Source organism: Zootoca vivipara, chromosome 2, assembly GCF_965207765.1.
Source record: "Zootoca vivipara chromosome 2, rZooViv2.hap1.1, whole genome shotgun sequence".
Taxonomy (NCBI): domain Eukaryota; kingdom Metazoa; phylum Chordata; class Lepidosauria; order Squamata; family Lacertidae; genus Zootoca; species Zootoca vivipara.
This window is the reverse complement of record NC_142584.1, coordinates 31353563-31381337: the sequence shown is the minus strand read 5'-3', so window position 1 is coordinate 31381337 and position 27775 is coordinate 31353563. Positions and strand designations below refer to the sequence as shown.

General features: G+C 44.2%; 2 protein-coding genes across 5 annotated transcripts; both read left to right on the top strand.

Annotated features, from left to right (window-relative positions):
- Positions 1–1117: 1117 nt before the first annotated feature.
- On the top strand, positions 1118–10857 carry SUMO2 (small ubiquitin like modifier 2). Its single transcript, XM_035104435.3, has 4 exons — positions 1118–1231; positions 3551–3682; positions 9093–9164; positions 10241–10857. Exons 1-4 carry the CDS (start codon positions 1211–1213, stop codon positions 10301–10303), a joined length of 288 nt encoding a protein of 95 aa, XP_034960326.1. The 5' UTR covers positions 1118–1210; the 3' UTR covers positions 10304–10857.
- Positions 10858–16078: 5221 nt separating this feature from the next.
- JPT1 (Jupiter microtubule associated homolog 1) lies at positions 16079–27774 on the top strand. Of its 4 annotated transcripts, none has more exons than XM_060271850.2 (5): positions 16079–16220; positions 22254–22399; positions 23204–23298; positions 23690–23711; positions 26715–27774. In XM_060271850.2, exons 1-5 carry the CDS (start codon positions 16165–16167, stop codon positions 26861–26863), a joined length of 468 nt encoding a protein of 155 aa, XP_060127833.1. In that variant the 5' UTR covers positions 16079–16164; the 3' UTR covers positions 26864–27774. The 4 variants fall into 4 exon arrangements, with proteins under 4 accessions (XP_060127833.1, XP_034960324.1, XP_088517662.1 ...); XM_035104433.3 differs by having other exon boundaries at positions 23201–23298; XM_088661536.1 differs by lacking the exon at positions 16079–16220 and adding an exon at positions 20552–21196 and having other exon boundaries at positions 23201–23298.
- The last annotated feature ends 1 nt before the right edge of the window (position 27775 follows it).

Here is a 27775-nt window from a genome sequence, read left to right as displayed (position 1 = left end):
ATTATATTTGGGGGGAGGGGAATGAACGAATTCCTATGCCCCACAAATAACCCAGAGATGCATTTTAAATAAAAGCACACATTCTCCTCATGTAAAAACATGCTGATTCCCGGACCAAAACATGCTGATTCCGGATTTAGAAGGCGATTGGGCCGCATCCGGCCCACCGGCCTTAGGTTGCCTACCCCTGCACTAGGATATTCAGGGGATTAAAGCAAGTTTATTATAATAGCAACACAATTTTCCTGTTCATATTTGAGGATTATGTAAATATTCTTTCTTAATACATCAGTGATGGGCTTATTCCAGAATCAATGTGGTTTCCTTTCTGGAAATTTGAGATCAAGGTGTATTAATTTGGAAAGTGAAAAGAAATTATCAGTGAATATTAGTAATGTGTACAGGTTCAGTTTCCATGTAAAATAACGAGGAAATTGATATTTTGTAGTTTTTCATCAGTAGATGGGTAGACTTCAGTGTAATAGCAATTTAACATATGCATGCATTACAATTTATTTACTGGGATAGAAAGAGAAATTATGGAGTTGGTACAAGAAAACTTCAGCTAACATCCAGGAAAGCAGGGACCTACTTTGGGTGATACCTGGTGCAACAGAGATAGAATGGTTGTACACAGAAATCTAACAAGGATTAACGTGGCTAGCCCATTAACCAAATGAAAAGGAACAATTGAAATGGCAGAGAGATTTGCTGTTTAGCAGGCCCATGTAAATCATAGCCATGCTAACTTGATGGAAAGTGCAAATTGGCTAGCTGGAGATCTCTGCAGTCACACAGGCCCGGCGGCCATTTTGAAAAGACAATACCCTCTTCACGAGCAAGAGCAATGCTCGCTGCGCCCAGCGGGGCGCGCGCACGTTGGGCAGGGGCGCGGACGACGCCCCCTGGGTGCGCGCACGCACGCAGCCATTGCCTCCTCCCTCCGTCGTTCTCTTCCGAGTTATGTAACGGCGCGGCGCGCTCTCGCCCCGCCGAGGCCCAATGGCGAGCGGACTGGAGGGGGAGGGGGAGGCCGTGCGTGCGCGTTCTCGCAGGCTCAGGCGCGGCCCCGCGGCAGTGCGTGCGCGCTCACTCGCCCCCTCCCCCAGTCTTTCTGTCTCGGCCGTCGCGGTCGCCTTTTTTCATCCTTCCGTCCCCCCACTAGCTCGTGTGAGGTGCTCGCAGCGGACCGGCCCCCGCTGAACTCGCCATGGCTGACGAGAAGCCCAAGGTGAGCGAAGGCGGCGAGAGCGGAGGCAGTGGAGCCGGCACGGGCGGCGGGGACGGAGGCGGCGCAGCGTCGGATCCGCCGCGCCGGTTCTTGCGCGCCATTTTCCACCCCCTCCCCCTCTCCGCCTTAAATCAGATTTCTTTCCAGGGCAGGGGGAAGGAAGGGAAGGGGGTGCCCCCCGGGGAGCTCCCTTTCCTTACAGCGGGGAGCCTCCCTTGCTCCTGCGGAGGGCTGCGGAACGGCTCCTTCTCTCTCGGGTTTCTGTTGTTGTTGTTGTGGCCCCCTTCCTCTGCAAGAAAGAGGCGCTAGTCCCTCGTGTGCCGGGCGCCGTCCGCAGCCTTATTGACCGGGGTGGGGGATGGCGATGGCGATGGGAAGGCCCCTCTTTGTGTCGCTTCCTTCCCGGCCGCCCTGCACGCTGCTTGCTGTGCTCCCTGAGTGGCCCCTGGGCGGCAGGTAACCCCTCTTTCTTTCCCCGCGGAGGTAACTGGCCTCTGGGTGGCCTGGCTTTTCCTTTCCCTCTCTCCCTCCTTCCTTCCCTCCCTCCTTTTCCTACGTACGCCTCGTTTTAAATGTGACTTCGGAGGCGCCAAAATGTTGGCTGCGCGAAAAACCTCTTTCCTCTTGCGGACTCCGCGGGATCCCGCCCGCCGCTCAAGGCGGTTGAACAGAGGAACGTTTTTTTTCCCCTACAAAAGGGGGCGAAGGTGGTGGTGTTCTGTGCGTGCGTGTCTTTTGGATGGAGTTTGCTTTGTGTGCGGGAGTGTGCAAGGGCGAGATCGGAGGTGTGGGGCTTCGCTGCTGCCCCTTCCAGGAGCTCTTTGCAAAGCCTTGCATCGTGAGGGCCGTGTGGCGCCTGTGGTTTTGTATTTTTGTGCGTGTGTCTTAGGTGCATCGGAGGTAGGCCACAGGAACGTCTGTTGTGTGGAGTCGGGCGTACTGTGAACTTAATGGGATGGGCATAGTCATGGGTTCTTAAAAGGTACGAGTTGTTCCATGAGGCTCTGAGCTCGTAGCGATCAGAAATAGGGAATGTTCTTAAGGTCAAACGGTGCCCTTTTAAGTGGCACCCCAGCATACCTGCATAGCTTACAGCATAGTGTGGAGGAACCTTACCCAGACCCTGAGTGGTAGGTTTTTAAAAACTGGTAGGCATGCTTGCAAAGTAACTTTCTGTTACTTACGTTTCTTAAGGTAAAAGCTAAAAAGCTCCTAAGGTGTCTTTATGGTGGTGGTGGTGGTGGTTTTTTTTTTAACCCTGTTGAGTGAGAGAGAGAGAAGATAAGCACATTTTAAGATACATTATTTTTCTTTTCCTCTTACTATATTTATTATATTTTTATCCAGTGTTTCTGCCGAGTAATTTATGCTGGATTGCATAGTTCCCCCCTCCCAATTTGAACCCCATAACAACCCTGTGAAGTAGGTTAAAGCTGAGAGACAGTAACTAGCTCAGTAACACCCAGTGAACTTTATGGCAGAGGGGATTTGAACCCTAAACTCAGATCCAAAACTTTAGAAAATGTCTTCTTTTTTTGCAGTGCTGGAGTTATTTTAAGAAAGAAAAAGAGAAGTAGTTCTGTTCTCATTATGCTGAAGGAACAGAATAAAACAAGAATAGTTGCATGCATTATGAGGCTGTGCTTCAGAGTTGTGTACATAAATACACTAGAACAATAACTTAATGCTTGCCTTTAGTTTAAATAAAGCAAGAGAGGTGTTGGTAATTATCAGGTCTGTAGCTAAAGCTCCAAGAATAGCTGAAGCTTTCCTAAGAAGGATAAAATTAACTATTGTGCTCTTTACAGCTGCATGCTGCTGTCTTAACCTTTAAAACTCTTTCCCCATATAGTAAGTCAAGAGCACTTTGGCTCTTAAATTCATCATTATATGGTGCTGGTTAGTTTTATTGGGTGATTTAGAATGAAATGTCTGAGTTGGTAAGCCCCATTGAGCTCACTTGTGCTTACTTCCAGGTAAGTTTGTGTAGAATTGCAAACTTAATGAGGTTTGTTAGTTTTAGTATTGCCATGTATTGTTGTGAATCTTGTATAGTAGATAAACCAAGTGAAATCTATGTTTAGTTCAAAACATAAAGCGTAGAAATAGTTGCAGTGATCTAATTGACCTGTCTACTATGAACCATTTGTTAGTTGGCAACAGGCCACTAAAACCACTTACTAATGAATGATATTTCTGAAACTGAAAGCTGTAGTGGCTAGTCTTTGAGAACTCTGGTTGTGATAATGCATATTGAACTTGAGGATTCATTACTAGATGGAATAACTTTAAAATCATTATGCTTTTTCCCCATTACAGGAAGGTGTGAAGACTGAAAATAATGACCACATTAATCTGAAGGTTGCAGGGCAAGATGGATCTGTGGTGCAGTTTAAGATTAAAAGGCATACACCACTTAGCAAACTAATGAAAGCCTATTGTGAACGACAGGTGAGAAGACTGTATGAATACTCAAATAAACATTTTGAGGCACCTTCATGCCTATTAACGCTGTAGTAAACATGTACAATTCTACATGTAATGAAAGTGCATCCTTTCATGATATTCAGTACTCAAGGAAAAGCTTCATTCTCAGTTCGGCTTTCTCGATAGCTCCCACCTATTTAGAAAATAAGTGCTACATTCCTTTTTGAGTTTTCCAGCTTGGTGAACGAAGCAAAAACAGAAAACAAAACAGAAGAAAGCAAGTCTAGGCATTTTGAATATGGTGATAGTTAAATTTTATGGTATTTGCTTTTGCATTGTTTGGAATAATTTTATTATAGCAGGTTGAGGTAGTATTAAGTTATGACACCTGTTTTTGCAGTTGAGTTTGGTTTAGTTTGGGGAAAGTTGAGCAATGTTTTCATCTTACGGTCTGTTTTCTCACTCTTCTGGCTTGGAAATAAATCTGCTCCAAAAGGTGCATACTTCTATGTTGCAGCTTTAGAAGACTTAAGACTACTGCAACGTAATAAATAAAATGGGAACAGTTTCCATAGTAATAGCACAATGTAAGAATATTAACACAAAGCATTTGAATCTTTTGAGATTATGTACATGTCAGGGTGAAGTTGATCTCTGAAGTTAGCTTGCTCTACCACTTGTTGTTAACATGGCTAGGGCATAGCGCTTATATTCACAAACTTTAAATATGATATTTGTAAGTTGTGAACAATAGTTCTCCTGTTAGGTTTTCACTGAAGGACTGTGAACAGACTTTACCCTAAGGTTTGTACCAGACTGAGTGCTTACACTGCAGGTTCTTCTTCTGACAGTCTTCTCATAAATTGTGTTGTGGCTTTACCATAGAGTGGATGAAGTGCCTTCTACTTCCTAAGCTAGCTCTGTCTTTTGCAAAAGTTTGTGTCTTGACTTAAGCTGAGGATGAGGGATAATTTTTGGATGAAAGAAACTGTTGATTATTCTGGGAATACTTCAGTGGAGCGCATTTTAGTAGACTTCCATGTAATTGTTGAGGAGCAAGAGCATGGCAGTCTTCCAACATAATGTTTGCTAAAGATATTCTATATCCAAGCATCACTAAACACTGAAAGTATAATACAAAATATGCAAAGAAATAATGAGACTAAGATGCAGCATTTCATGAGGACAAAGGGAAAAAACTTAGGAAAATGGTAAGGCAGGATCATTGATGCATTGGATCAAGCAGGTACATAATTATGCATGGTATGCTGCAGAGGTCCATAAGTTCTTGCTATGGCAAGCATAACTAGCCCCAACACCTCTGATGCACAGTGAGACAATCTCTTTTCTGTCCCTATATCCAAGCTTGGAGGGAGAGATGGGTCTGCTTTGTGCTTTGCTGGGCCTTTCCAGTGTTATGGAAGCACTGCACAACAAGGATGAATTCCAGAGCTGAAGACTGTTCCTGACCCATAGTGTATGTCAGACGCAAGATTCCTTCCTGTGTTCCAGGAGTCAGAGCTGGATGCTTGTTGACCCCGTGGGCTAGGTTTTGCAGGGCTTACCACCTATCAATCACCTGATGCCACAGCGATGTCCTGTGACCTGTTTTTGCCCATGCATTTTGATATCAAACCATAAGAGCAAAGGCATGATGTCTTGCTAGCCCTGACCCTTTACCTGCACCATGCCTGATGTCATATATGATTTCAAGTGCAAGTAAACTGCTTGATCACAATGGCTACACAGTCCAAATGTGGAAGCCTTGTGGGCCTCACTGCTGCCATACTGAAAGTGGGCACACACCTGATTACTTCAAATTTGACTGGAGAAAATTGTGGCTGTGAGAGGGTTTTGTGTTTGTTTGTTTGTTTTAAAAAAAACCCTAAATTGCCAGTCTTCCCTATGAGAATCTGTTTCTAGCCTAAAATGTGGGGTTAAAAAAATCATCTGGCATGGTTTAGAGAAAACCTCTAAGCAGTTTAATTAAAACAGTAAAATAATAATTAGTTATAAACTGAGCACATGAGAAATGTAGCTTTGGCCTTTGGTGCTGAAAGTACCGTGTTTCCCCCTTTTTAATACGTAGTCAAAAAGTAAGCCATGGCAGGGTTTTTAATCATTTGAGAAATGTAAGACATACCCCGAAAATAAGCCATACTTCCGCGATGTGCGGAGCAAGACCACTGAGCGCCCCAATCAGCTAGCGGGACCCAGCATGCTGGCTGCAACAGGAGGAGGAAGCCTGCTGGGTCGGGTCGGTGCCCGGAAGCGGTGGCTGCAGCTGCAGCGCCGATAAAGCGTGCAGCAGTGCCGCACGGAGCACCGAGGGCACAAGCCAGCAGGACCCAGCTCCTGCAATGCCGGCCATGGCAGGAGGAGGAAGCCTGCCAGGTCGGGTTGGCGCTCGGAAGTGGCGGCGGCTGCAGCGCTGACAAAGTGCGAAGCAGCGCTGCACACTCTGTGTGTGTGTGTGTGCGTCCGTCTCTTTCTCTGTGTGTGCGTGCGCGTCTCTCTCTCTCCCTGTGCGTCTTTCTCTCTCTCTCCCCCTGTGTGCGCGTCTGTCTCTCTCTGTATGTTTGTGATCGCGTCTCTCTCCCCCCCCTCCCCGACAGAGAAAAGGTGCCGCGCAGGTTCCTCTTTGGCTCATCATTCAGCTGCCCTGGCCTCCTTGCCGAGAGCTGACGCCGCTCCTCTCCCCCTCCTTCCCGCACGGAGCACCAAGGGCACGAGCGTCAGGAGGAAAGAGAGAGGGGCTCGTTGCTTGCGGAGGGAAAAGCGTGGGCTCGTTTCAGGTTTACCTCACAGCTGAGGGGGCAGCAGGGGCCAAGCACCTTCCCACCCCTCCCCAGAGCCCAGCCCGCAGGCTGTTCCCCTCAGGAAATGCGGCTCTTCCCGTCCCCGAGGAGAGCCGCCGGCCCTGGAGCGCCTCTCTGCCGCCCGAGGCTCTCGAAAGGCCGCCTCAGAAGCAGGCAGCTCCCTTACGCCATCTCCGTATCCCGCCGGCGGGGTTACTCAACCCGTTCGGCAGGACTGCCCCCGCCCCCGCCTCTTTGCAGAGTTTGTGCAGCTTGTGCGGCTCTGCCTAACTTCTTGCGCGGCAGGCAGGCGGGCGTCCTCCCATCGGCGCGGCGAGCTTTGCAGAATCGGGTGCTGCAACTCGGAAGCCGGCCAGGCGAAGCTTAGCTGCCAATCAAAAGGACAGGGGTGTACGCAAGACGTTCTCCTTAGTTGCTTGGACCAGTTTGGTGATGGTGATAATGATGCCCTTTGTTGAATCGGTAGAATTGTAGAGTTAGAAGGGACCCTCGGGGGTCATCTAGTCCAACCCCCTACAATGCAAAAATCTCAGCTAGGTCATACATGGCAGGTGGCCATCCAGCCTCTGCTTAAAAGCCTCCAAGGAAGGAGAGCCCTTGACTCAGGATGGGTAGGAGGGGAAAGGGAGAGAATAGAAGAGGCAGAAAACGGAAAGGACCATAACAAAGTGGCAGAGCACCCTGTGCTCTGTATGCATAAGGATCCCAGGTTTAACCCCCAGGTACCCCCAAGTTTGAAATCCTGGAGAGCTGCTGCCAGCCTGGTTGACAGCAATAATGGTAGAGGACACACGTAGCATTAAAAAATCCCAGTTTCAATTGCTGCAATTGCTTGCTATGTATTATGTATTGTATTTAAATAATCTCCTTATTTTCTTGTTTCATTTAATGGATGTTATGTACATCATGTTGTGCATTATGTTACAGTATTATGTTGTAAAACCTGGATAGCTCAGTTGGCTAGAGTGTGGTGCTGATAATGCGCGTGGAAGAGAGCGCTGAGCATCCTGAGCCAGTGGGACCCAGTTGTACCGGCACTTTAAAAAAAAGAAAGAAAAAAAGACACCCCCTGAAAATAAGCCACCGTGTGTTTTTTTGAGGGAAAAAAGTTATAAGACGGTGTCTTAAAAAAGGGGAAACACGGTAACAATTGGGCTAAATTGTTAAACCACAGAGCCTAGGGCTTGCTGATCATAAGGTCGGTGGTTCGAATCCCCGTGATGGGGTGAGCTCCCGTTGCTCGGTCCCAGCTCCTGCCAACCTAGCAGTTCGAAAGCATGTCAAAGTGCAAGTAGATAAATAGGTACCGCTACAGTGGGAAGGTAAACGGTGTTTTCATGTGCTGCTCTGGTTTGCCAGAAGCAGCTTTGTCATGCTGGCCACATGACCTGGAAGCTATACGCCGGCTCCCTCGGCCAATAACATGAGATGAGTACTGCAACCCCAGAGTCGGTCACGACTGGACCTAATGGTCAGGGGTCCTTTACCTTCTACAGTATGTTACAAGTGACAAATTTCTACTTGTGGTAGAATGTGTCAGTTCATGTAGTTAAGTGGCAGCCCTAAAAGTATGCAGCAAAGCAATGGGTTAAAGGGGGCAGAGCAGTTTGGATTTACAGTATATGGGATTAGTCATGATAGTTTATTTTACTTCTGGACTAGCTGGAAGTAAGGACCAATGCACACTCATTCAAGGTAACAATGCTCCTAAGGTTCTATCATCTTCACATTGTTTCAAAAACATGCCCAAATAATAGGCATATTTAATATTCACAGCCTAATAGGATCAGTTCTATAACTTTTCAAGATGTCTAGCCTATGTAACATTTTGGGAGCAAACATTGACTTCTGTTTTGGTAATTGAAGTTTCCTAGTGGCCAAAATGATGGTACGTATAAGCAAAAGAATGAGAGAGAAACTGCACTTAAGTGGAAAAAAGAGAATTTTAAGCTTAATATACAGCCTTGACATCTCTTACTCTGAAATGCTTTTGTTGTGTCTTGCAGAACTCATAAGTGCAGAAACAGCGGTTTTGTTAGATGTTTGCAATGCAGTGCAATAAACCTAGAAAGATATTCCTGTTTCTCTGCTTTGGCTGTGGGTGAAGTTCAGTGTAGCATTATTACAAATATTCTGACTGCAGAAGCATTGCAGCTTGCCAGGTGGGACTGTCACTTCTCTCCCCCCCTCCAATGCTGTTTGTGGGGTTCTACCACCTCCAGCCAATTTTGAGGGGTAGGGAGGGAGAGAGAGACTTCTTGTACAATTGGAAGTCCTTGCACAGGGCTTCCACTAATGGGGTACATTAAGTGCTACACTTCTGAAATGTCAGTCCTTCTGAGATTTGCCACCCTAAAGTCTCATTCAAGTTCACTCCCAATTGTGATCTCAAATCACTGCTTTTGGGCTTAAAAATTTATCTACCATCTCCTAAATGCTACCAGTAGGGGCACTGCTGAACACTTTTACTACACAAGCAAAACTTAATTTACTGCTCGATAATGTGCTTTTTGTAAATGCAAAGATTGGCAAGATAAGTATGATGGCTTGTGGTAGCTGTTTGGTTCAGCTGAAAAGTAATTTAGACTTCCTTTTTTAAATTTGTATTTATGTAGGGTTTGTCAATGAGGCAAATCAGATTCCGGTTTGATGGGCAGCCAATCAATGAAACAGATACACCTGCACAGGTAAGAAAAAAGCTGCTAAAGTTTCTGCTAGAGTGAAAACATAATAAGAATACAAATATCAGCTAAGAAATAGTTTAATAATAGATCTTATCCATGTTAATAGGTAGGTCATGCTGATTTGCAACTAACACTGCTGTATGTAAGAACATTTATTCAGTTAATTGCCAAATGCAACAATATTTTTATTTAAAGACTTTATGTCCAACTTCTTGATAATCGGGTCCTGAATGCAGTTTGCGACCACCTAAAAGTACAATTTGAATTTTACCCAATTCTCCCTGTGCCATCCTAATACTTTAGCCTTCATTGCAGATGTAGGAAGTTTTAATCTGATTCCTGTACAGAAATACATTATTATTGCTATGGATTCATCATCCTGACAAGTGAATAGTACAATTCTTCTGTCTTAATTACAGAAAATGCACTTATGTTTACTATAATTAACTCTGGATTATTAATCTCTGTTGGCTTTGATTCAAAGGTGTCTTGCACAAGTGGCATGCAGGCAAGATAGCCTTTCCTGAATTCTGTCAGTCTTCCCATGCTACAGTAGCTCTCAACCCCTCCCCCCCGGATGCCCATACTATGCCATTCTGGAGAGGCCTTTGCTCCCCATGGAGTGGCTTTTGAGAGACACCTGGGGCAGATAAACCAGGAAAGCCCCATTGCACAAGCTCTGTGCCATTTGTGCTTCTGTTGATCCAATCCATTGAGTCTGGCAGGACCAACAGAATTCAGTTCACTCATTCTGTAATGCAGCCTTGTTTTCTAGTTTAGGTACATTAGTGGACTTAGTGTTACAACCACATTGCAGTCTTTAGGCTCCTGTATTTGCTTGTAGTTCTCTTTAGAGCAGGCACCCCCAAACTGCGGCCCTCCAGATGTTTTGGCCTACAACTCCCATGATCCCTAGCTAACAGGACCAGTGGTTGGGAAAGATGGGAATTGTAGTCCAAAACATCTGGAGGGCCGAAGTTTGGGGATGCCTGTTTTAGAGCATGAGAAATGCGAATAAAAATGTTTCGATTGTGTCATTTGTTATACTTTGAATTGAATTTTAAATCTTTTCCATGCAGTTGGAAATGGAGGACGAAGATACAATTGATGTGTTCCAGCAGCAGACAGGAGGAGTCTACTAAAAGAGAACCAAACTCCCTTTCCCACAGACAACACATTCACAATTAGAAAAACGAGACTTGGTTCAGCCACATCTTGACTACTGCAGTATAGCTTTTCTCTCTTTGATTTCTTTTCCTATTCCTTCTATTGTACATAACGTAACTGGTGTATGTGCACAGACATGCATATTTTTTTTAACTAAATGGCCAATGGTATGTTTTGATCAACATCATATGGAGATGGGGTGGTAAAAACAAACTGGTCTGTGAAAATGCCCCATTCCTCCATGGCATGCTCCTCTAACTTTTATCTTTATATTCCAGTAAGTTATTTTGCTCTCATTGTTGAAAAACAAAAACCTTGCATACCTTATTTGATTGGATAATTTCAATGTTTTTCTTTTATCGTTGTACAACCAAGGACGATTTTATAACTTTTTTGTACGTAGCTGTTACATGTAGAGCAATCTGTCTTTAAGTAGGGGTAAATTACTCTAAACAAAAAATTGATCTTGGATAGTTTTCCCTTCAAGTAAAGCGTCTTGTTGTTTAAATAAACTTCTTGTTTAAAATAAGCTTATTTTTCTTTGTTGTTATAACATTTAAGCTTGAGATGAGTCAGCTGTTGTGGCAGACACTGAATCCACTAGTTACTTGCTGTTGTTTCATCAAATTGCTTGCCCAGTTATTATGCTTCCCCCTACTGTCTAGAGCAGAGTAAACTTGTCAGATGCAGAGAGATGGACTTTTATCCTTTTTTAAAAAAGAATAGCTCTTGTACTGAAAGCCTTGGGAAGAAATGCCAGGGTTTCTAAATTAGATAGCCAGATAAAAATGTTTGGCTTGTGCTTCATAGAATCATAGAGTTGGAAAGGGACCACAAGGCTCATCTAGCCCAACCCTTTGCAATGCAGGAAACCTGCTCAATCTTGGGCTCAGACCCATGACTCTGAGATTAAAGTCTCATGCTCTACCAACTGAGCTATCCCAAGTACAGTATGTACAAAAGGAAACCAGCTGGCATGCACCTTTATATTCGTATATAATTGAGAGGCTGTTCTGAAAGACTAAGGTTAAACTATATGTAATGTGGGTGATCTGTGGCTAGGTTTCTTCATGGCTTTTTAGTGATTATCCATCCTCACACAGCTACTTTGAAGTGCTGGTGAAATGTTTAACCCTTTTTTCACATACAGTTTCCCTCACATTCTCCTGATCTAAATTGCAACCCATCACCCTGCTATTAACTTTGTCGGGAGAAGCGCAAGACGAAGGCTTTATGGGGAGGCAGTTTCTGGGTCTGGAAGCTATTGACAAATTTCCAGTTCTGGATGGGGTTGCACTCCTCTGGAAGCAGGTATAAAGCTTGGAGGTGTAGTTAGTAGTGCCTTTTACCTGCTTTCTCTGGAACCGTTTTGGCCGTATCATGATTGGGCTAGTTCGGGTAGAGGTAACCTTGAGACTGGATTACTGCAGTGGGCTATATCTGGGGCTGCACTTGGGCCTGGTCTAGAAGTTCCAGCTAATGCAGAATGCAGGGGCTAGGCTGCTGATGGTGTCAGATGGCCAATAGCATGCAGCACCTCTGCTAAAACCCCTCCCCTGGCTGCCCATATGCTCTTGGACAAGGCCTGAACAACTTTGGGTCCAGGATATCTTAAGGACTGCCTGAACCTGTGATTGGTGATCAATCACTGAGATCATCCAGAAGAGTGCTGTTAGTTGTCCCACATGTTAGAGTGGACTGACTGGTCTCTGCTAGAAGATGGACATTCCACATCTGACCTGTGGAATAAATACTCTTTCAGCAGAGATTTAGCAGACACCCTTATTACTTTCATAAAGATCTTTTTATGCCATTAGGACCTGCGCAGCTGTTAAAACTTTCTTGATTAGCAAGTCATTTTCATGATCATTTTATATTGTTTTTATGGTGTTTTATGTTTTGTTGTATATATTGTACTCTGCCTTGAAATATGTGTTGGTGGCATTTAAATAAATGAATAGCTTGAGAGGGCTGATTTAGATTGGGGGAAATAGCCTAAGATGAAAGAGGATGAAACCTCATTTCCCCCATCTTTGGAGTAGTTGCTTGGGATCAGTTATTAAAAATGACTGGATAGTGGATCTCCTATGTCACATCTAGTTTTGCCTACTTAAGAAGTTCATAACAAAGTAATCTGTAAAATATAAAATACTGTTCCTTACAATAAACTGCTGTTAAGTTATAAAAAAAGGATAAAACTATTATATTAATAGAAGGCTCAGTATTTACACATGTTTTTCATCTGCTAGGGATGGAAATATGGTTAGGATATTATGAGATTATTTTACATGTTTAGTGATTAAAACAGTGCTCTCATCAAAAACAACAGTATACCTTGTGGAATGGGAAAATAGACATTGTAGTTCACTCCAGTCTTGTAATCTTTTATGTGAATACAACATTGGGGTTCTAGCATTAGTGTGAAAGCCTAATTAGTGCTGAGAGGTTGTCAGTGAAGAAATTGCCATATATGCAGTTGCCTTCCTACTTTTGCCAGAACCCTGCTGAAGCCGGGCAGTTAAGTTACTCTTGTTGCCTTGTGGAGAGTCAGGTAGGACTTCATAGGAGCCATAGGAGCTGGTGCAAAACTCGACACACGGTCATAAGTTGTGATAGAGTTGAGGTATCTAGTTCAGAGCAGCCAGGTTTAAGATTGTAATTTTACTGTAAATATTACTGGTTCTGCTTCTGCTGTTAGAAATCCATGGAATGGGGCTTCTTGAGATGAGATGGAAGGAGAGGCAGGAGAGAGCCTTCAGCATCCATTGTCATAATTTGAGTTTTACGCATGCTGATGAAATCCATATTTTAAGAATGTCCTAAGAATACTGGGGTATATTTTTCAAAGTATTTTTAAATTTAAGATTTTGTCTCCATCCAAAATTGTATAGATTCACCTGATAGTATGTACTGGTACTCATAAGTATTTTAAAACAAGGCAATCTCAAGAAATTTATTACTAAAATGAAATTGTTACTGTCTTGTTGGAATGGAGTTAAGCAAGAGCATCTGTATTCCAGAAATGTTATGCTTATTTACTTTTGTACTGCCTTCCTGAAAACTACCAAGGCAGTGTATTAAAAATAAAAATATGATAAAAACATTGTAAGTACTACTAAAAGATACAGGAGTTCAAATTAGGAAGATGTGCCTTGACATATTTTCTAAAAACAGGGTGGTAGGGGGCAATTGTAGCTCTGAAATGGCATATACACTCTCCAGTGTTTCTGCATATGCATTGTATTTACAGGGCTAGCTAAGAAATATTTGATAAATTGCATATCTACCATTCTGCAAACGTGAAGAGGGGTATGTTAAAAAAATATCCCACCTGCTTCAAAGATTTAAATACATGGTCTAATGAGTTTCAGAAAGACAGAAAACTGTATAGTTGTGTCAGCAGCAATGGGACATTTACTTGAGGAAAGTGCTGGATTCATGATGACCTATTTTTCTACTTGATCATCTGGAATCAAACACCTACAATTATCATTTTCTAGATTGATTCCCATGGGCATAGCTTCCTATCAGCCAAATGGAGTTGCTGTCATAGGGATGTGGCATTCCAGTGCTGCTTAATGCATGTTTACACCGCCCAGTTAACAAAAATACTAACCATCATGATTTATACAGATAATTAGGGGAAGTAGCTTGTCTTAGTCTGTAGTACAGATAAAAAACTTCTGAGAGTCCCCAGAAATTCAGTAATTTATGAAAGCAGCTGCCTACTTAATTGGTGTATTACGGGGTGGCCTCTATACAAAATGGGTGCCTGGTGTCAAGTAGGATCAGTGGCAAATTCTGGTGTGAAAGGATGGGATAGTGCAGATACTTTATGTGTTGCTCTTTTCACCCTCCCCAAGAGTAAGAGACTGCTGTAATTCACAGGAGACGACACAGGATTAAAGGATGCCAAAGAGGGTAATTATCTGAAGACAACTTCCATGAAATAACAAGCTTTCAGGGAGTGTGGAGTTAAGTGTTTTGACTGGGGGTTTCAGTTCCATCCCCCTTAATTTACCTTTACTGAGACAGCCATGACCTCATCTCATTACAGTGTTCCCCCCCCCCCGCATTTAATTGAATGACTTTAAATAGGGAAATAGGTTCTTTTTTTCTGATCTACCGTATGTCTCAATATGGAGAAGTGACTAGAAATGCTTGTTTCAACAGTGGGACTGAGGAGACAGTACTCTAAAATGTGAAAAAGAAGCTAGTATTACTTGATAGTCCTGCTTAAAATGATTTCACACTGATTACCTTTTGCTAGCATTGTGTACTGAGAGTATTACACTTGAGACCAGCACCTTGTAAGTGTTCCCATTCCCAGAAAAGTAAATGATGCACTTCCTTTGTACCGAGTAGGATTATGTCATTGTAGAATAACCAAACCTTGAGATATGACTAGTGCCCATTTGGCTTTAATTTTTTATTTTTATTTTACTTGGCTGATGCTTCATGCTCTCAAACATGCATGTACATGCATACTTTAATAGCTTTGTAGAATAAAAAGTCTGCTGGCCGCTATGATTGCATGGTGGCCAAAGTATACTCATGAGAAGAGAAGACTCCCTGGAAAAGACCCTGATGTTGGGAAAGATTGAGGGCACTAGGAGAAGGGGACGACAGAGGACGAGATGGTTGGACAGTGTTCTCGAAGCTACGAACATGAGTTTGACCAAACTGCGGGAGGCAGTGGAAGACAGGAGTGCCTGGCGTGCTATGGTCCATGGGGTCACGAAGAGTCAGACACGACTAGAACAACATGATTGCATGGTAAATTGCCACCCTATTTTTCCTAGAGCAAAACTGAAGGTGCATTTGGAGAGGAGTCCTCATCTAAAAATACTGGCATGTTTAAATACCAAGTGCTTTGCAAAGCAGCTGCTGGAACCTACATTTTAGTGAAAAGGCAAGCACTATGCTTTATCTCCCCCCGCCCCGAAAAAAATCCCAATTCTTTTTCTTCATGCGGAAACCTGCCTGTTTCATGCCCAGTCATGCTTCCTGCATCGAGAGAGATGTCAGCTTTTTCCTTTCTACCTTCTTACACATCGTGGTTATACATCGCAAAGCAATAATGTGATACCATTGTACTGCATACTTCTATATTCAAGTATTTTTATTTTTTGCCCGCTCCTGCGGTAGTAATGTTAGCATCACACAGTTCAATCATATCCTGGAAGCAGCAAAACTACAGGCATTGTACTGAAGTAGTTGCCGGTGTTTTGTTGTGTTGCGCGGTTTTGTGTAGTTTGAAAGGGCAGGGCGGCACTTTCCTTTCATACATTAGGGGGGCCAAATCCTGCATGTGCCGGGTTTATTTCAGGTTCCGGGGTGCGACTAAACACCGCTTCACGCATCCCTGCTATGCCACTCCCTATGAAGGGATCCCCTTAAACTGCTATCGTAAAGAAAGGCTAAGGAAGTTGTTATTGCCTCATGTGTCGCCCAACCAATCAGCACCCAATTGATTTGAATGGCAGCCACACCGTTAAATCGAAAACAAAGGGGGAGAGCGCTCTGGAACAACCAATAAGTGCTAAGCAAAAGTACCTCTCGTCCAGTCCAGCGGGGCGTGCTTGTGGATGGACCAGTCTCCGGCATCCGGAGGCGGGACGATCTCTGGAGTGGCACGAGGCCGGCAAGTGAGACCGGGAGAACGGTTTTGAACTGTCCAATACGATGGCACGAGCCATGACGGATATAAAAGGAGCTGCCAGCGCCAAGCGGTTACTGCAGTTGACGCCGGCAGTAGTACGGTGTTGGGTTGCGGGAACAACACCTTCCGCTTACCTCTTCCTCGGGCGGCTCCTCACCCGGCTTCTTCCCCGCCATGACCACCACGACCACCTACAAGGGGATGGACCCCAGCGGGCGAAGCAGTTCCAGGTCGGTTTAGACCGTTTCCTCTCGCCGCTTCCTATCCTTCGCTTGCCCCTTCCTTTCCCTGGACCGTGTGGGGAGCGGGCCCAGAGCCCATGTCTCTTGGGCTGGCGGCGGTTCTTCCGTTCACACGGGGGTGCTGCCGGACACGTGAAGCCCCCCCCACCAACGCGGGTTAGAGGACAGCATGTTGGGGAGGGGGCTCCTCCGGTGGGCCTTGGAGGGTCCTGAGAGGCAACTCCGCTTGGCAAACGGGGTTCGCGGGCGTCCGAGGGCGGCTTTTGCTGGATGGCGAAGGGGTTGTCCGCACGGGGCCACTACACGGGTGTGGGCGCTTTCCTTCAGGCGCAGAAATACCGGGGGTGGCCTATTGTCATGCCGCGGCTCCGGGACTTTCCTCCCGGCGGTCCACACCCACGCCGCCTGGGTGCGTCTCAAGGGAGGGTGGGTGGGTAGGCAGGCAGAAGCCGCCTTCGCCGCCTTCCCCTTTATGTCTGTCAGGATGCCCAGAAGACAGGCGTGGTGCCGTCCAGCTGTCCGCTGCTGGAAGTGGGGAGTCGGCGGCCCGCCTTTTTTCTCCTTCGAGGCCTCGCTCGCTTTCCCGGACCTGTGTCGTACTTGCTTTCCCCTTCCCCTTTGTACGCTGCGATCGCCGGGAAGAAGCCCCTGCTTCTCTGCTTCGGAACTGCAGCTTGTTGGGAAACGGAGAAATGACGCACCATATTGCTTGGGAGTGGGTGGGGGGCTGGAGCTTTTATAAGAGGATAGTTTTTGGGGTGGGGGATGTTTTTGTGCATGTTGAGATTGAGAATAGGCCTCTTACACCCGCCCCCCAAAAGAGGATTAGCCACAAGGCTCTAGCTTAGTTTAGTTTAGTACTGTCTGCTTTCCGCCACGGATAAGATTCTTTGGCTTGCGAGGGTGGGAGCCGCACCCATCCCGGAATCTGCTCGGAGGCCGCTGAGCCTTTCGCTTGCCACAGCTTTTTCCCTTCTTCTCCCCAAAGATACGGCTGCGGGGGCGGGAGCGCACTCCGAGGCTTGGCTGTGTCAGACTCGCTCAGCAGATTGATCCGTGCGCTTCTGCTTCCCAGCCTAACAAAGGAGGCTGCTACCCCTTCCCGATCAACAGGATTAGGTGCTCCCAAAACCCTTTTGCGTCACCCCTGGCACCGCTTCTTGGCTTCCTTTTTGTCTGGCTTGTAGATCTCGGCAGCGAATATCTTAATCTGGCGTGGTTTCTGTAAGTGATTCCTCGCGCTGGGTGGGGCTTGAGCACACTTCTATTGTCTAGCATCTATGACCATCTCTACCTGTTAACTCGAGGCTTAGAAGCCGTGAGCAAGTCAGCAACTTCTGTAATCCTCTGAAAGGCCGTCTCTATCTTTGGTCCAACTTCTGCCTGTAGAAGAAGACTTGATCTTGAAAGGCGTGAAGGTGTATGGAACTTATTGCACACTGTTACTTTAAATAGATTAGATCTTAAGCATGTTCTGGTGCTGCAACTTTGAATATCTTTTGTATTGGTCAGTACTCTGCAGTGCTGCATGGCTTGCTTTTAGGATTACAAGGTGGGGGCATTGGAAGCCGAGGAATAACCGATTCTTCAGAACTGATTTTTGAAAATAATAATGCCTTTTTGGTGAACAAAGGAACTAAGCTGGGGGCTGAGTTATTTCAGTTGCATTGCAAAATTGAGAGAGATAAGATAAGATAAGATATCTTTATTGTCATTGTCCCCTTGCGGGAACAACGAAATTACTCGGTTGCTACATCCACTCAGATAAAGCATTCCGCATAATCCAAAATTACAAAACCTAATTAAAAACAGTAAATATGATACAAATAACAAGTAAAATAAGATGACTTCAAAGTCCAGGCTTTCCATTTAAGGCCAAAATCGCTCTAGAGAAGAAACTGTTCCTGAGACGGCTCGTTCTTGCCTGCATAGTTCTATATCTCTGTCCCGATGGCAGGAGCTGAAACAAATGGTCTCTTGATATGTCTAGTGCTTTTCTATGGCACCTGGTGGTATAGATTTGTTCTAAGGTGGAGAGTGGGCAGTGTGGGAGAGTGTTCTAAGGTGGAGAGAGGCCCAGTAGTCATGTGGTTGAGAATCCAAAGGCCCCAAGTTCTACTGTGGCACTCAGAGTACTCCTAGTTTATGTGTAGAGAGGTACTGTATATTCCTGCGTATTTTGGGGATTTGCACAAATTGCACTTGAACTCTGGTAGTAGAGCACCTTTCTACAGAACTCAGAACTTTCTGCAGTGGCACCTTTCTGCAGAACTCAGCATTTATATGGGCCTGTTTTGGTTGGTAGGCAACAGTTTCTTGCTTCCTAAGACCCTCTCAGTTGACAGACAGGTACTCTAAAATGTCTGTTATAGGAGGAGGAAACAAAGGTCTATGTTGTATAACAAATCAATACATTTAAAAAGCTAATTTACCAGCTTAACAAAAGGTGCCACAATATGCTTTTTTAAAGTAAGTAATTTGACTTCTTTAACATCTTAAGTTCCCTTTAGCTGGAGGAAATTCTGAAGTGCGCCATATTTGTATATCATTTATTTCCAGCTTATTAATTTCATTGCACACACAAACTCACTCCACACCAGGAGTGGAGAACTTGTGTCCTCCAGATGTTGCAAACTACAGCTGCCATTATTTACCTTCCTGGCGGGGGATGGTGGTTTTGGAGTCCAAGTTCAGCTCTAGCGGAACAGATTGCACACATCTGCAGTAGAAACCAACTGAAGCAGTATTTTATTTTTTTAAAAAGCACTTGTACAGACACCTCTGGTGAATAAGAATAGCCTCCAGGCAACAAGACTGGAAAGGTTTATTACACTTGTTTCTCCGCACACACCCTTTCTTTGTGCCCTAAATGACTGAGCACATATTCACAAACACACTGGTTTCTTTCTTTGTAAGAAAGTAACTACTGTATTGTACAAGGCAGAAGTCACATTTGGTAAACGCAAGTTTGTTAATGCCTGAAAATTTTTTCCTCCCCTATGTCTGGTTGGTGGTTGTTAGTACTACTGCCCTACATTTTATCCAGGATTGTCTATCAAAATGGCCTACAGTTAAATCTACTGAAAGATGTACAGTAATTGGAAATTGGGGATGTGTTTGTGGTAGCTTTTTCTAGTCACCATGTTTCTTTCATTTGCATTCCACCTTTTCTCCAAGGAGCTGGGAAACCCCGCCAGATGGGTGGGGTATAAATAATAAAAATATTATTATTATTATTTGGTGGTGTATATTGCTCCCCATCTCATTTAATCCCCCCAACAACCCTGTGAGGTAGGTTAGCCTGAGAGGCAATGAGGCAGTGAGCTTCATGGCTGAGTGGGGATTTAACCCAGGTCTCCCATGTTCTCGTCCAGCACCCTAACCACTTTGCCATGCTGGAGGTAAGAATGAACTCGGGCATTAAGAGTTCAACACTCTAACCCAGGCATCCCCAAACTGCGGCCCTCCAGATGTTTTGGCCTACAACTCGGATGATCCCTAGCTAACAGGACCAGTGGTCAGGGATGATGGGAATTGTAGTCCAAAACATTTGGAGGGCCGAAGTTTGGGGAAGCCTGCTCTAACCACTACACCACACTGGCTCTAGTCCAAGTTCCAGGCTCTTGCCTCTAAGGGAAGGGTGGCATAAAGGATCTGTAGGTACACTCTGAAGTTAGCTGATGGTAAAGGCATCAGTCCACCAAAGCAGCCCTTCCATTTCTTCTTTAGCTTTGTCTGGTTGACTGCTGAGCCCTTTTCATTTTAGCATGAAACATTCCTGCATATAAATGAGTTCCATATGTACTCTCCTTTTGTGGAGTATCTCCCATTGGGGAACATATGAGCTTTAGGTAAGCTTATGACAGCTTCCTGTGTGTGAAGATATTAAATACACATTGCAAGAAAAATGGTGATGGATCCATGGATTCCCTTGCAGAAACTACTTCTTTTAAGAATAGTACCGTATATGTAGGATTCCTTCCAGTGCTTGCGTTGAGTGCTCTCTTTGCACTCAGAGTCAGGTTCCACCCACCTGTCGGCTGTTAATGAAGATGAGTCTTACTTTTAATGTTTGGTTTATCCCTTATTTCATTTAGGAACAACTTATGTATGGGTCAAAAACCTTACTTTGTCACAGTCACTTGTTATTTAATTCAAAAAGTTGCTGTAATGAAATTGACTGGTAATTGTTGGGAGATACAACTTTGTGTAGTCTGATATTTTTGCTCTTGGCTGCGTGCTCAGAGCATTCTTAAACGCATCTAAAATAGGCTTCTATAGAAGGTATGTATGCTAAACTACCACAAAATTGCGCTGTCATATGGAGGATGGAGCAAGCTTGTTTACTCCTGCTCTGGAGTCTAAACCCAAAACAATAAGTTCAAGTTACAAGAAAAGAGGTTCCGACTAAACATCAGGAAGAACTTTCTGACTGTAAGAGCTGTTTGAGAGTGGAACAGACTCCCATGGGAGGTTGTGGACTCTCCTCCTTTGGAAACTTTTGAACAGAGGTTGGATGGCCATCTGTCATGTATGATCTAGTTGAGATTCCTGCATTGCAGGGATTGGACTATACGACCCAAGAGTCCCTTCAAACTGTACCGCTCTATGAGTCTGATTTCGTTTTCCTGATGTAGCTTGTTAAGGGTGTGTGATTGGTGTGTACTAGGTAACTCCAACATACAAGGGACACAGACCAAGACTCTGCCAAAAAAAGATATCCTAGTAGAATTCATATTCTGCGGGTTAATAGGGAGGCATGTGAATTGTTTGCAGTATGGCCAAGCTGTTAGCTGTGCCATAAGAGTATCCAGTGACAAGATGTGCAAAGCTTAACACCTGAAGTACACTATTTTGTATCTAACATCTAGTTCAAAGGACCTACAATGATACGCTCTCTAATGCATACTCCACCCTCTAATGCACACTGCAAGGCTAGCAGTGTTTAATGCTGCTGAAGTCAGGTATGAAGTATGGCACAGTGAGTTGCTTGTTGATCCATACTATAGCTAAGGCATGTTATCAGGACAGCATGGTGATTATAAATTGCTGATCTTAAATTCCAGATTCCTGAACTTTACTCCAGTCTAACCTTGTCCTTCTTTGCTTCTTTCTCATACATACTAAGTGTCCCACTTTTGGAAAGTTTCAGCAACAGCTTTCAGTTTACTCTGAAAATAGTTAGACTAACCTGACCCTCTGCCATAGCTTCCAAGTACCCCATTTTCCCCGGGAAATCCCCGTATTTTCTTACCTGCGGGAAACAGTAAGAAAATACGGGGATTTCCCGGGGAAAACGGGGTACGCACTTCCGGACATGCGTAGAAGCAACTTTTGATGCCGTTGTGCCCATTTCCAAAATGTCCGCAGCACCAGAAGTCGCTTCTATGCACTTCTGGACATGCATAGAAGAGACTTCTGGCGAAACTTTCCAAAAGAACATGGCCACCAGCAGGAGCTCCATAATCCGGGGGAATACAGGATATTTTGCCATTCTTCTGGTGCCACATCGGAAGTCGCTTCTATGCATGTCCAGAAGTGCATAGAAGCGACTTCCGGTGCTGCGGCGCTGCTGATCCCAGATTTTTCAATCCGGAACTTGGCACCTATGCCCTCTGCCCACATCTGGCTTTTAAAAGTGTTGCCTTGTGTATGAGTGGGGCAACTGGTTAAGAATTCTGAATAATCTGAAAGTGCTTTTAGAGGGCAATAGGTATGGTGACTAAACTGTTGCCCCTAAAAAGGGTTATGAGCTCTTTATCTCTTGATGCCACGCTGTAACCACTTGCAATCATTAAATTGCAAATAAGTGCTTTAGTAATCTGAGTCAGATGAACATTCTTTAGTGAGCTGGCCGTTTATTTTACTTTGTGTATTAATGGTAGCAAGCTAGTCTGAATGGACTAAAAACATACTGTGTCTTAACAGGCTATGTATAGCTACTTTAATGTCCTCTTTTTGCGCTGGTAGGCTACACAGTAGATGACAATGCTGTAAACATAACTCTCGGTCTCTTTCTAGAGTTCTTCGTCCACCAGGTGGTGGTTCCACGTTCAACATGGGATTTGATCTGCCAAAAGAACACCAAAACACAAGAAGACACAAGATGGCATCCAATATCTTTGGGACTCCAGAAGATGATTCATCCCCCTGGGCTAGCTCAACAGGTGAAACAACTACTTCTGATTCTTTAAAGCGGTGCCCATGGTTGAATATCTGGATTCGAGTTTTGTGACTGCGCTTCCTGGCCTTGTTTTGGAGCTGTAAAATAGTCTTTGCAAAACAATTAAAAGAATAACTGGAGAGAGGATAACTTGCAGTGTAGGCTTGTCTGGCTTGAATAGTCGCTGATGGGTGGAAGCATGAACTACTTACTCGGTTAGGAGCTGCAACATGTGGAAGTAGTGTTGAGTAATTTTTGGCTTCAGTTTATCCTGTTCACGATCTCTTGGCACTGGGGCAAGTCCTAGCCTGTTTACGTGCTAACTCCTATGACCCTGTTCTAAGCTGTGGTGTACTAGCACACCAGTGGCTATTTCACTTACAGAACTAGCTGCATGTACTTGGCAGGCATTGGGGAAACATTAATGGTGCTGTAGCAGCAGAGAGTGAGTAAATACTAGCGTGCAAGCTGTTTCTAATGTGCCTATGAGAGTCTCTCTCTAAATGAAGAAAACTGCATGAAAATTTCGATACAGAACAGGTCAAGAGGGTCATTGTTAGGCCAACTGGTTGAATGTGCAAAAGTACTTTTACTAAGCTTAAACTTATAGCAGATGTTCAAGATTCAGAAACATTTTGAATAGGGAGGTGTTGGGACTATGCTAGATGAGGTATGTGTTAAGTAGGTAACAAAGAATTTTTGGGCCAGTTCATTCTCTCTGGTTGTTGCTTACAAATATTCTACATGATTTTATTACTTTGGGTATCTGGTTTATATACATGTTACAGTGATAATTTATTCACAGCAGCCAAGCCCAGTGATGTCAGTGAAAATTCCGAAGCTCCTGGGTCAGAAAGAAGAAATTCTTCTGATGCAATCTCTGGTGACTTCGTGGATCCAAAGGTAATAGCTGCCCTTTTTGTAAATTGAGAATATTAAAATTCTGGCAGAGCTGCTCAACCTTCAGAGGGCTGGCTTTGCTCTTATTCTGTTACCTTCCTCCTCAAAGGAAGGTATACGTGAAAATATCCCTAGTTCTTGATAATGAGATTTCAAGCACAGTGCTGCTCTAAAAACACTGCCTTTGCTTGTCATTTGAAGCCAAACTCCAAAGACATTAATAATATAGCAGTTTCCCCCCATAAAACTCAAAGTACATTCATTGTTTCAGAAATCAGGTTTTTGCTGTTGACAAATATGCTTACTTATATTGGCTCAGCTAAAGAAGTGATCTTGGTTGGCTGGTTAATGTCAGCAAAGGTAGAATTAACATTGGCCTTTTTTTATATTGCAGGGCGGGGAAGGTGAGGCTCCCGGTAAGTACTTTCTCCTCCTTGCCTCTAAATAAGCAAAAAGAAAATTCATTTCCGGCTTGGGTGGATGTGTACACTGGTGTATGTTGGGGTCTGAAAGAATAAATGTGGATCAAGATGACTTTTGATCTGTCAGCTCTGTGGCCTCTTGGTCTTGCATAAGATTTTACCTGGTTGCAGTTCACACATGAATAAATGCAAAACATTTTAATTCTCAGGTGTACCTGGGGTGCACCTGCCACCACATATAATGTTAATAGAATGTGCATGTATACCTCAGTAGGCATAATTCATTCGAGTTCTGTAGGGATTTGTGAATATAGAATGGCATAAATATGTCTGATTCGTGTATGTGTTGTGTATGGTGACAGACATGCTGAAACGAAGTTTAAGAGGAAATTGCTGCCAAATTGCACAGAAAGGAGCAGAATGGAAATGGGAGGAGTGGGTTTTTTTCTTTTTCTTTTCAAACAAGTGAAGCTAGAGAGAGGCTTCCATAGCACCTTTAAGGTTTAAGTGTTCATTTTACTCCCAACGTTGTGTGGTGAATAAAGTGTGTGTTTTCTGAAGCTAAGCTTCCAGAGCTGTCATTTGTAGAGCCATAACTCTATGAGACCTACAACATAAACTGTACTTTGAGAAGGCTGCATGTGAGTGTGTGATGTGACTAGTGGGTTTGGGTAATGTCACAGGCGCGGTAGCGGCTACTCTAGAGTAACGACTCCTCACGACGTTGCATTTTCATGCTTTTATTATGTGCAAACTTTTTACAGTGCAGAGTCAGTACTATGTACATGTTGTCAGTCTGGGTCAGAACCTCCGAATGGGGATTCCCGCGTCTTTTTCCAACAAAGTAGCCTGGGAATACTGAATCTCCGCCCCCGTCGCTTCTTGCGCAATTCCGGGGCCGGCAGGAGCGGTCTTCTTGCCGCGCTTTCCCTGCTTCCCCCTTCCTTTCCTAAGCAGAGCAGTGGCTCTGCTACCCTGCCTGAGCCATGCCCTCTACTTCCCGATTCCCCACTGGAGTCATCCCCCTCCCCGCTTCCACTGGCGCTGGGAGAAGAGCTTGTGCTTAAGATGGGAGGAGGCTGTCTGTAGCTTCTGTCCCTCACAGGTAACTTACAAGTTGTCTGACAACTTAGGCAAGAGGCTTCCAACTTCAAAACCTGCCTTAACAAATTGGGATCCTTCTCCTAATTCTGTAGAGTTCCTGTTGGTGGCCGTTAGTTGGCTAATGGCACAAAAATGCCCCAGCTACTATGTGAGGGCTCCTAGCTATACTAAAGCAATCAAGAATTACCACACTCATTTTGTGGGGGAAATGGAGTGGATAGAATGGAATTAGTCCAGTTTTCTGTCAAGCAGAACAGGTACTCATGATGCTTAATGTATTGTGCACATGAGTAGCTTCTATCAGCTGTGAAATAGCACACCTCTTGTCTGGTAGCCAGTTGTCATTACTCACTTGATCTCTCTGCAGGATTCTTGTAGACCTTTGCCTTCTCTTAGCTGACTTTCTATATGCATGGGACAGCTTTCTAAGATGACTAATCTTTAGAATTTCAGCAGATAGCCTTAGCTGTCTAGTGCACACCAAACATAGTTAACCTCAATCAGTGTTCAGTGAAAATGTTTCTTAAAGAGCTGGATAGAGGGGTTTTTTCCAACCTGTGGTTAATCATCCAAAAATCTGCCAATTGAAGTAGATTTCAGAATCAAGGTCAGAGAGACAACCTGGCAACCTGAAAGTGAGATAAACCACAATTTGGCACTCCCATTTTAAACCTACACCTTATAGTCCAAGAATGGGATTGTAACATGCTACAGGAAGGACAGATGTAAGGTTCGGAAACCTATTCTACATTAATTTTGAAAAATCTAATTACCTGACTTTTCTTCCTGGAAATGTGATGGTATTAGGACAGTGAATTATTTATATGTTGGCAGGTGGGAGTTACTGAGTAAAGACTGAACAATAATGGTTTTAATTACATGCATATGCAGAAGTTCTATCTGTGCAGCCAGTCATTGGTGTGGTGTCTAGATTGTAACAACCAGGCTTGGCAGATTGTTCGAAAGCTTTGGTTAAAACATCTTTGGAAAAGCTGCATACCAAGGAGTTTCTAAACTATCTGGCTAGGATGTATGATGTACTTAGTTCTGTGGCCAAATGGCACATTAAATCCTGTTCGACATGCCGCCTGCATTCAATTTCACAACACAGCATATAGTGTGTTCTGCTATTGTTGGATCTGCTGCTTCAATTATGCAACTGGTGCTTCAATTATGCAAATGGTTAGATATGATAATAAGGCTCCTTGTGCAATGAATATTCCCCTAAAGTGCACATGTATAATATGGATTTGACTGATGCTTTTCCTTGCTAAATTCACTGGCATTGGCTTCTGATTTTCCTACTTTTAAAAATTGGGTTTTTTTAATTGTTGGAGACAAAAAGAAAACAAGAAAAACAACAATGCCAAAATATAACAGTGGGGGCAATAAAAGAAATTCATAATGCTACTATAGGACATCAGGGCTGACTGGTGTTGACCCCTCAATAAATCTAATTTACTTTTGGTACTTGATAAATCTTGGAAATACTTGCACAAAAAAGGAAGTTGCTCGAGTCTGACTCCAAATAAGTTGTGCTTTGCTATACATGCAGCTGAGGAATGGGGATCCTGTGGCCCTCCAGATGTTGCGAGAATCCTGCTTACTCCCATCAGCCCCAGCCAGCATGGCCAGTGATCAGGGATGATGGGAGTTGTAGTTCAGCAGCATCCAGTGACAACCCTGGACCTTTCCCAGAGACAATCCTGTACAAGTGAAGCCCACGAGAGATGCAAGCCCAGAGCAGTGTATCTGCTAGATAGAGCTGTTGGGCAGCAGTCTTTTCTACTTCCGTTGTTTAAGATTTGCCACAGAGCCAGTGTTTGTCCAGCAATAACTTTGATATGTTGGAGATTGAAGCATTCCTTTTCCCCCCTATTCCTTCTTTTCTAGAAAACACAGAGGTTGAAATAGAAGCTGCCTCTGACCCGAGTGAAGAGAAGCCTGTGCCGGCTGCACCAGTTCCTAGCCCCGTAGCTGCAGCACCTGCACCATCTAGGAGAAATCCACCTGGCGGAAAGTCCAGCCTAGTCCTTGGTTAAACTTTTTCCTCCTTTGCTCCTCCTCCTAACTACTTGGAACTCATGTCTGTCATCTTTGTTTTCCTTCCATGCTTGTGAACTGCACAACTTGAGCCTGACTGTACTACTTCTCAAACTGTCATTAAAGAAGCACTTTAAGTACTTCATCTTTTTTAAAGGAAGGTTTTTCAACTTCTGTCTTGTCTCCCTTGGGTCTACTGGAAGTGGAATGTGTGATTTCTTTTCCTAGTGGTAGACGTAGAGCAGTGGCATTCCTATGCAGCCCATGGCTGGTGGAAAGATTTCTAAGGTATATATATATGTATAGTAGTGTATCATAACCTAGGCTGGTTGGTTCTGAGTGTGTTAGATGGCATTTTGTCCTGAAATTCATAGAAACCCCTTGGTTAGCTTAGAAGAAGGGTCGAAAGTCCAGGGTTGTACTGATCAGAAGACGGTTGACAAATGTACTCTCTCTTTCCTACCCATCCCTGCAACACATACTAGTTGGGTTATCCAGGGTATCATTCAGTAACTGGTGAATGTCTGAAGCCCTGTTGTGTATTTCTGAACAGTAAGAGTCATGGTGCTAGCGATTACCATGCTGCCTTCAAACAAGAAGAATCTTGGTTCAGGCATATCAAGATGGGACCAGTGCCAAATAACAGGGCTAGTGATTTGAGATTTGAGATGCTGTTCTGTTGCCCCAGTATTGGGACCCACCTGAAGTCAAGGTGGAGTGGATCTTACAGAAGTAAGTGTTGGAGACAGGAACAATCTCTCTTAAGAGGCATTCTAGTTCAAACAATTCCCGTGCTATGCATGATCGTGCTGGTGCTTGACCATGAGGTGAGAGTTTCATCCTTCTAAATGTGTGTTGTATCTTGATAAAGCTGGATTGTTGCTTAAATAAAGGATATAGAAATTTTGAAG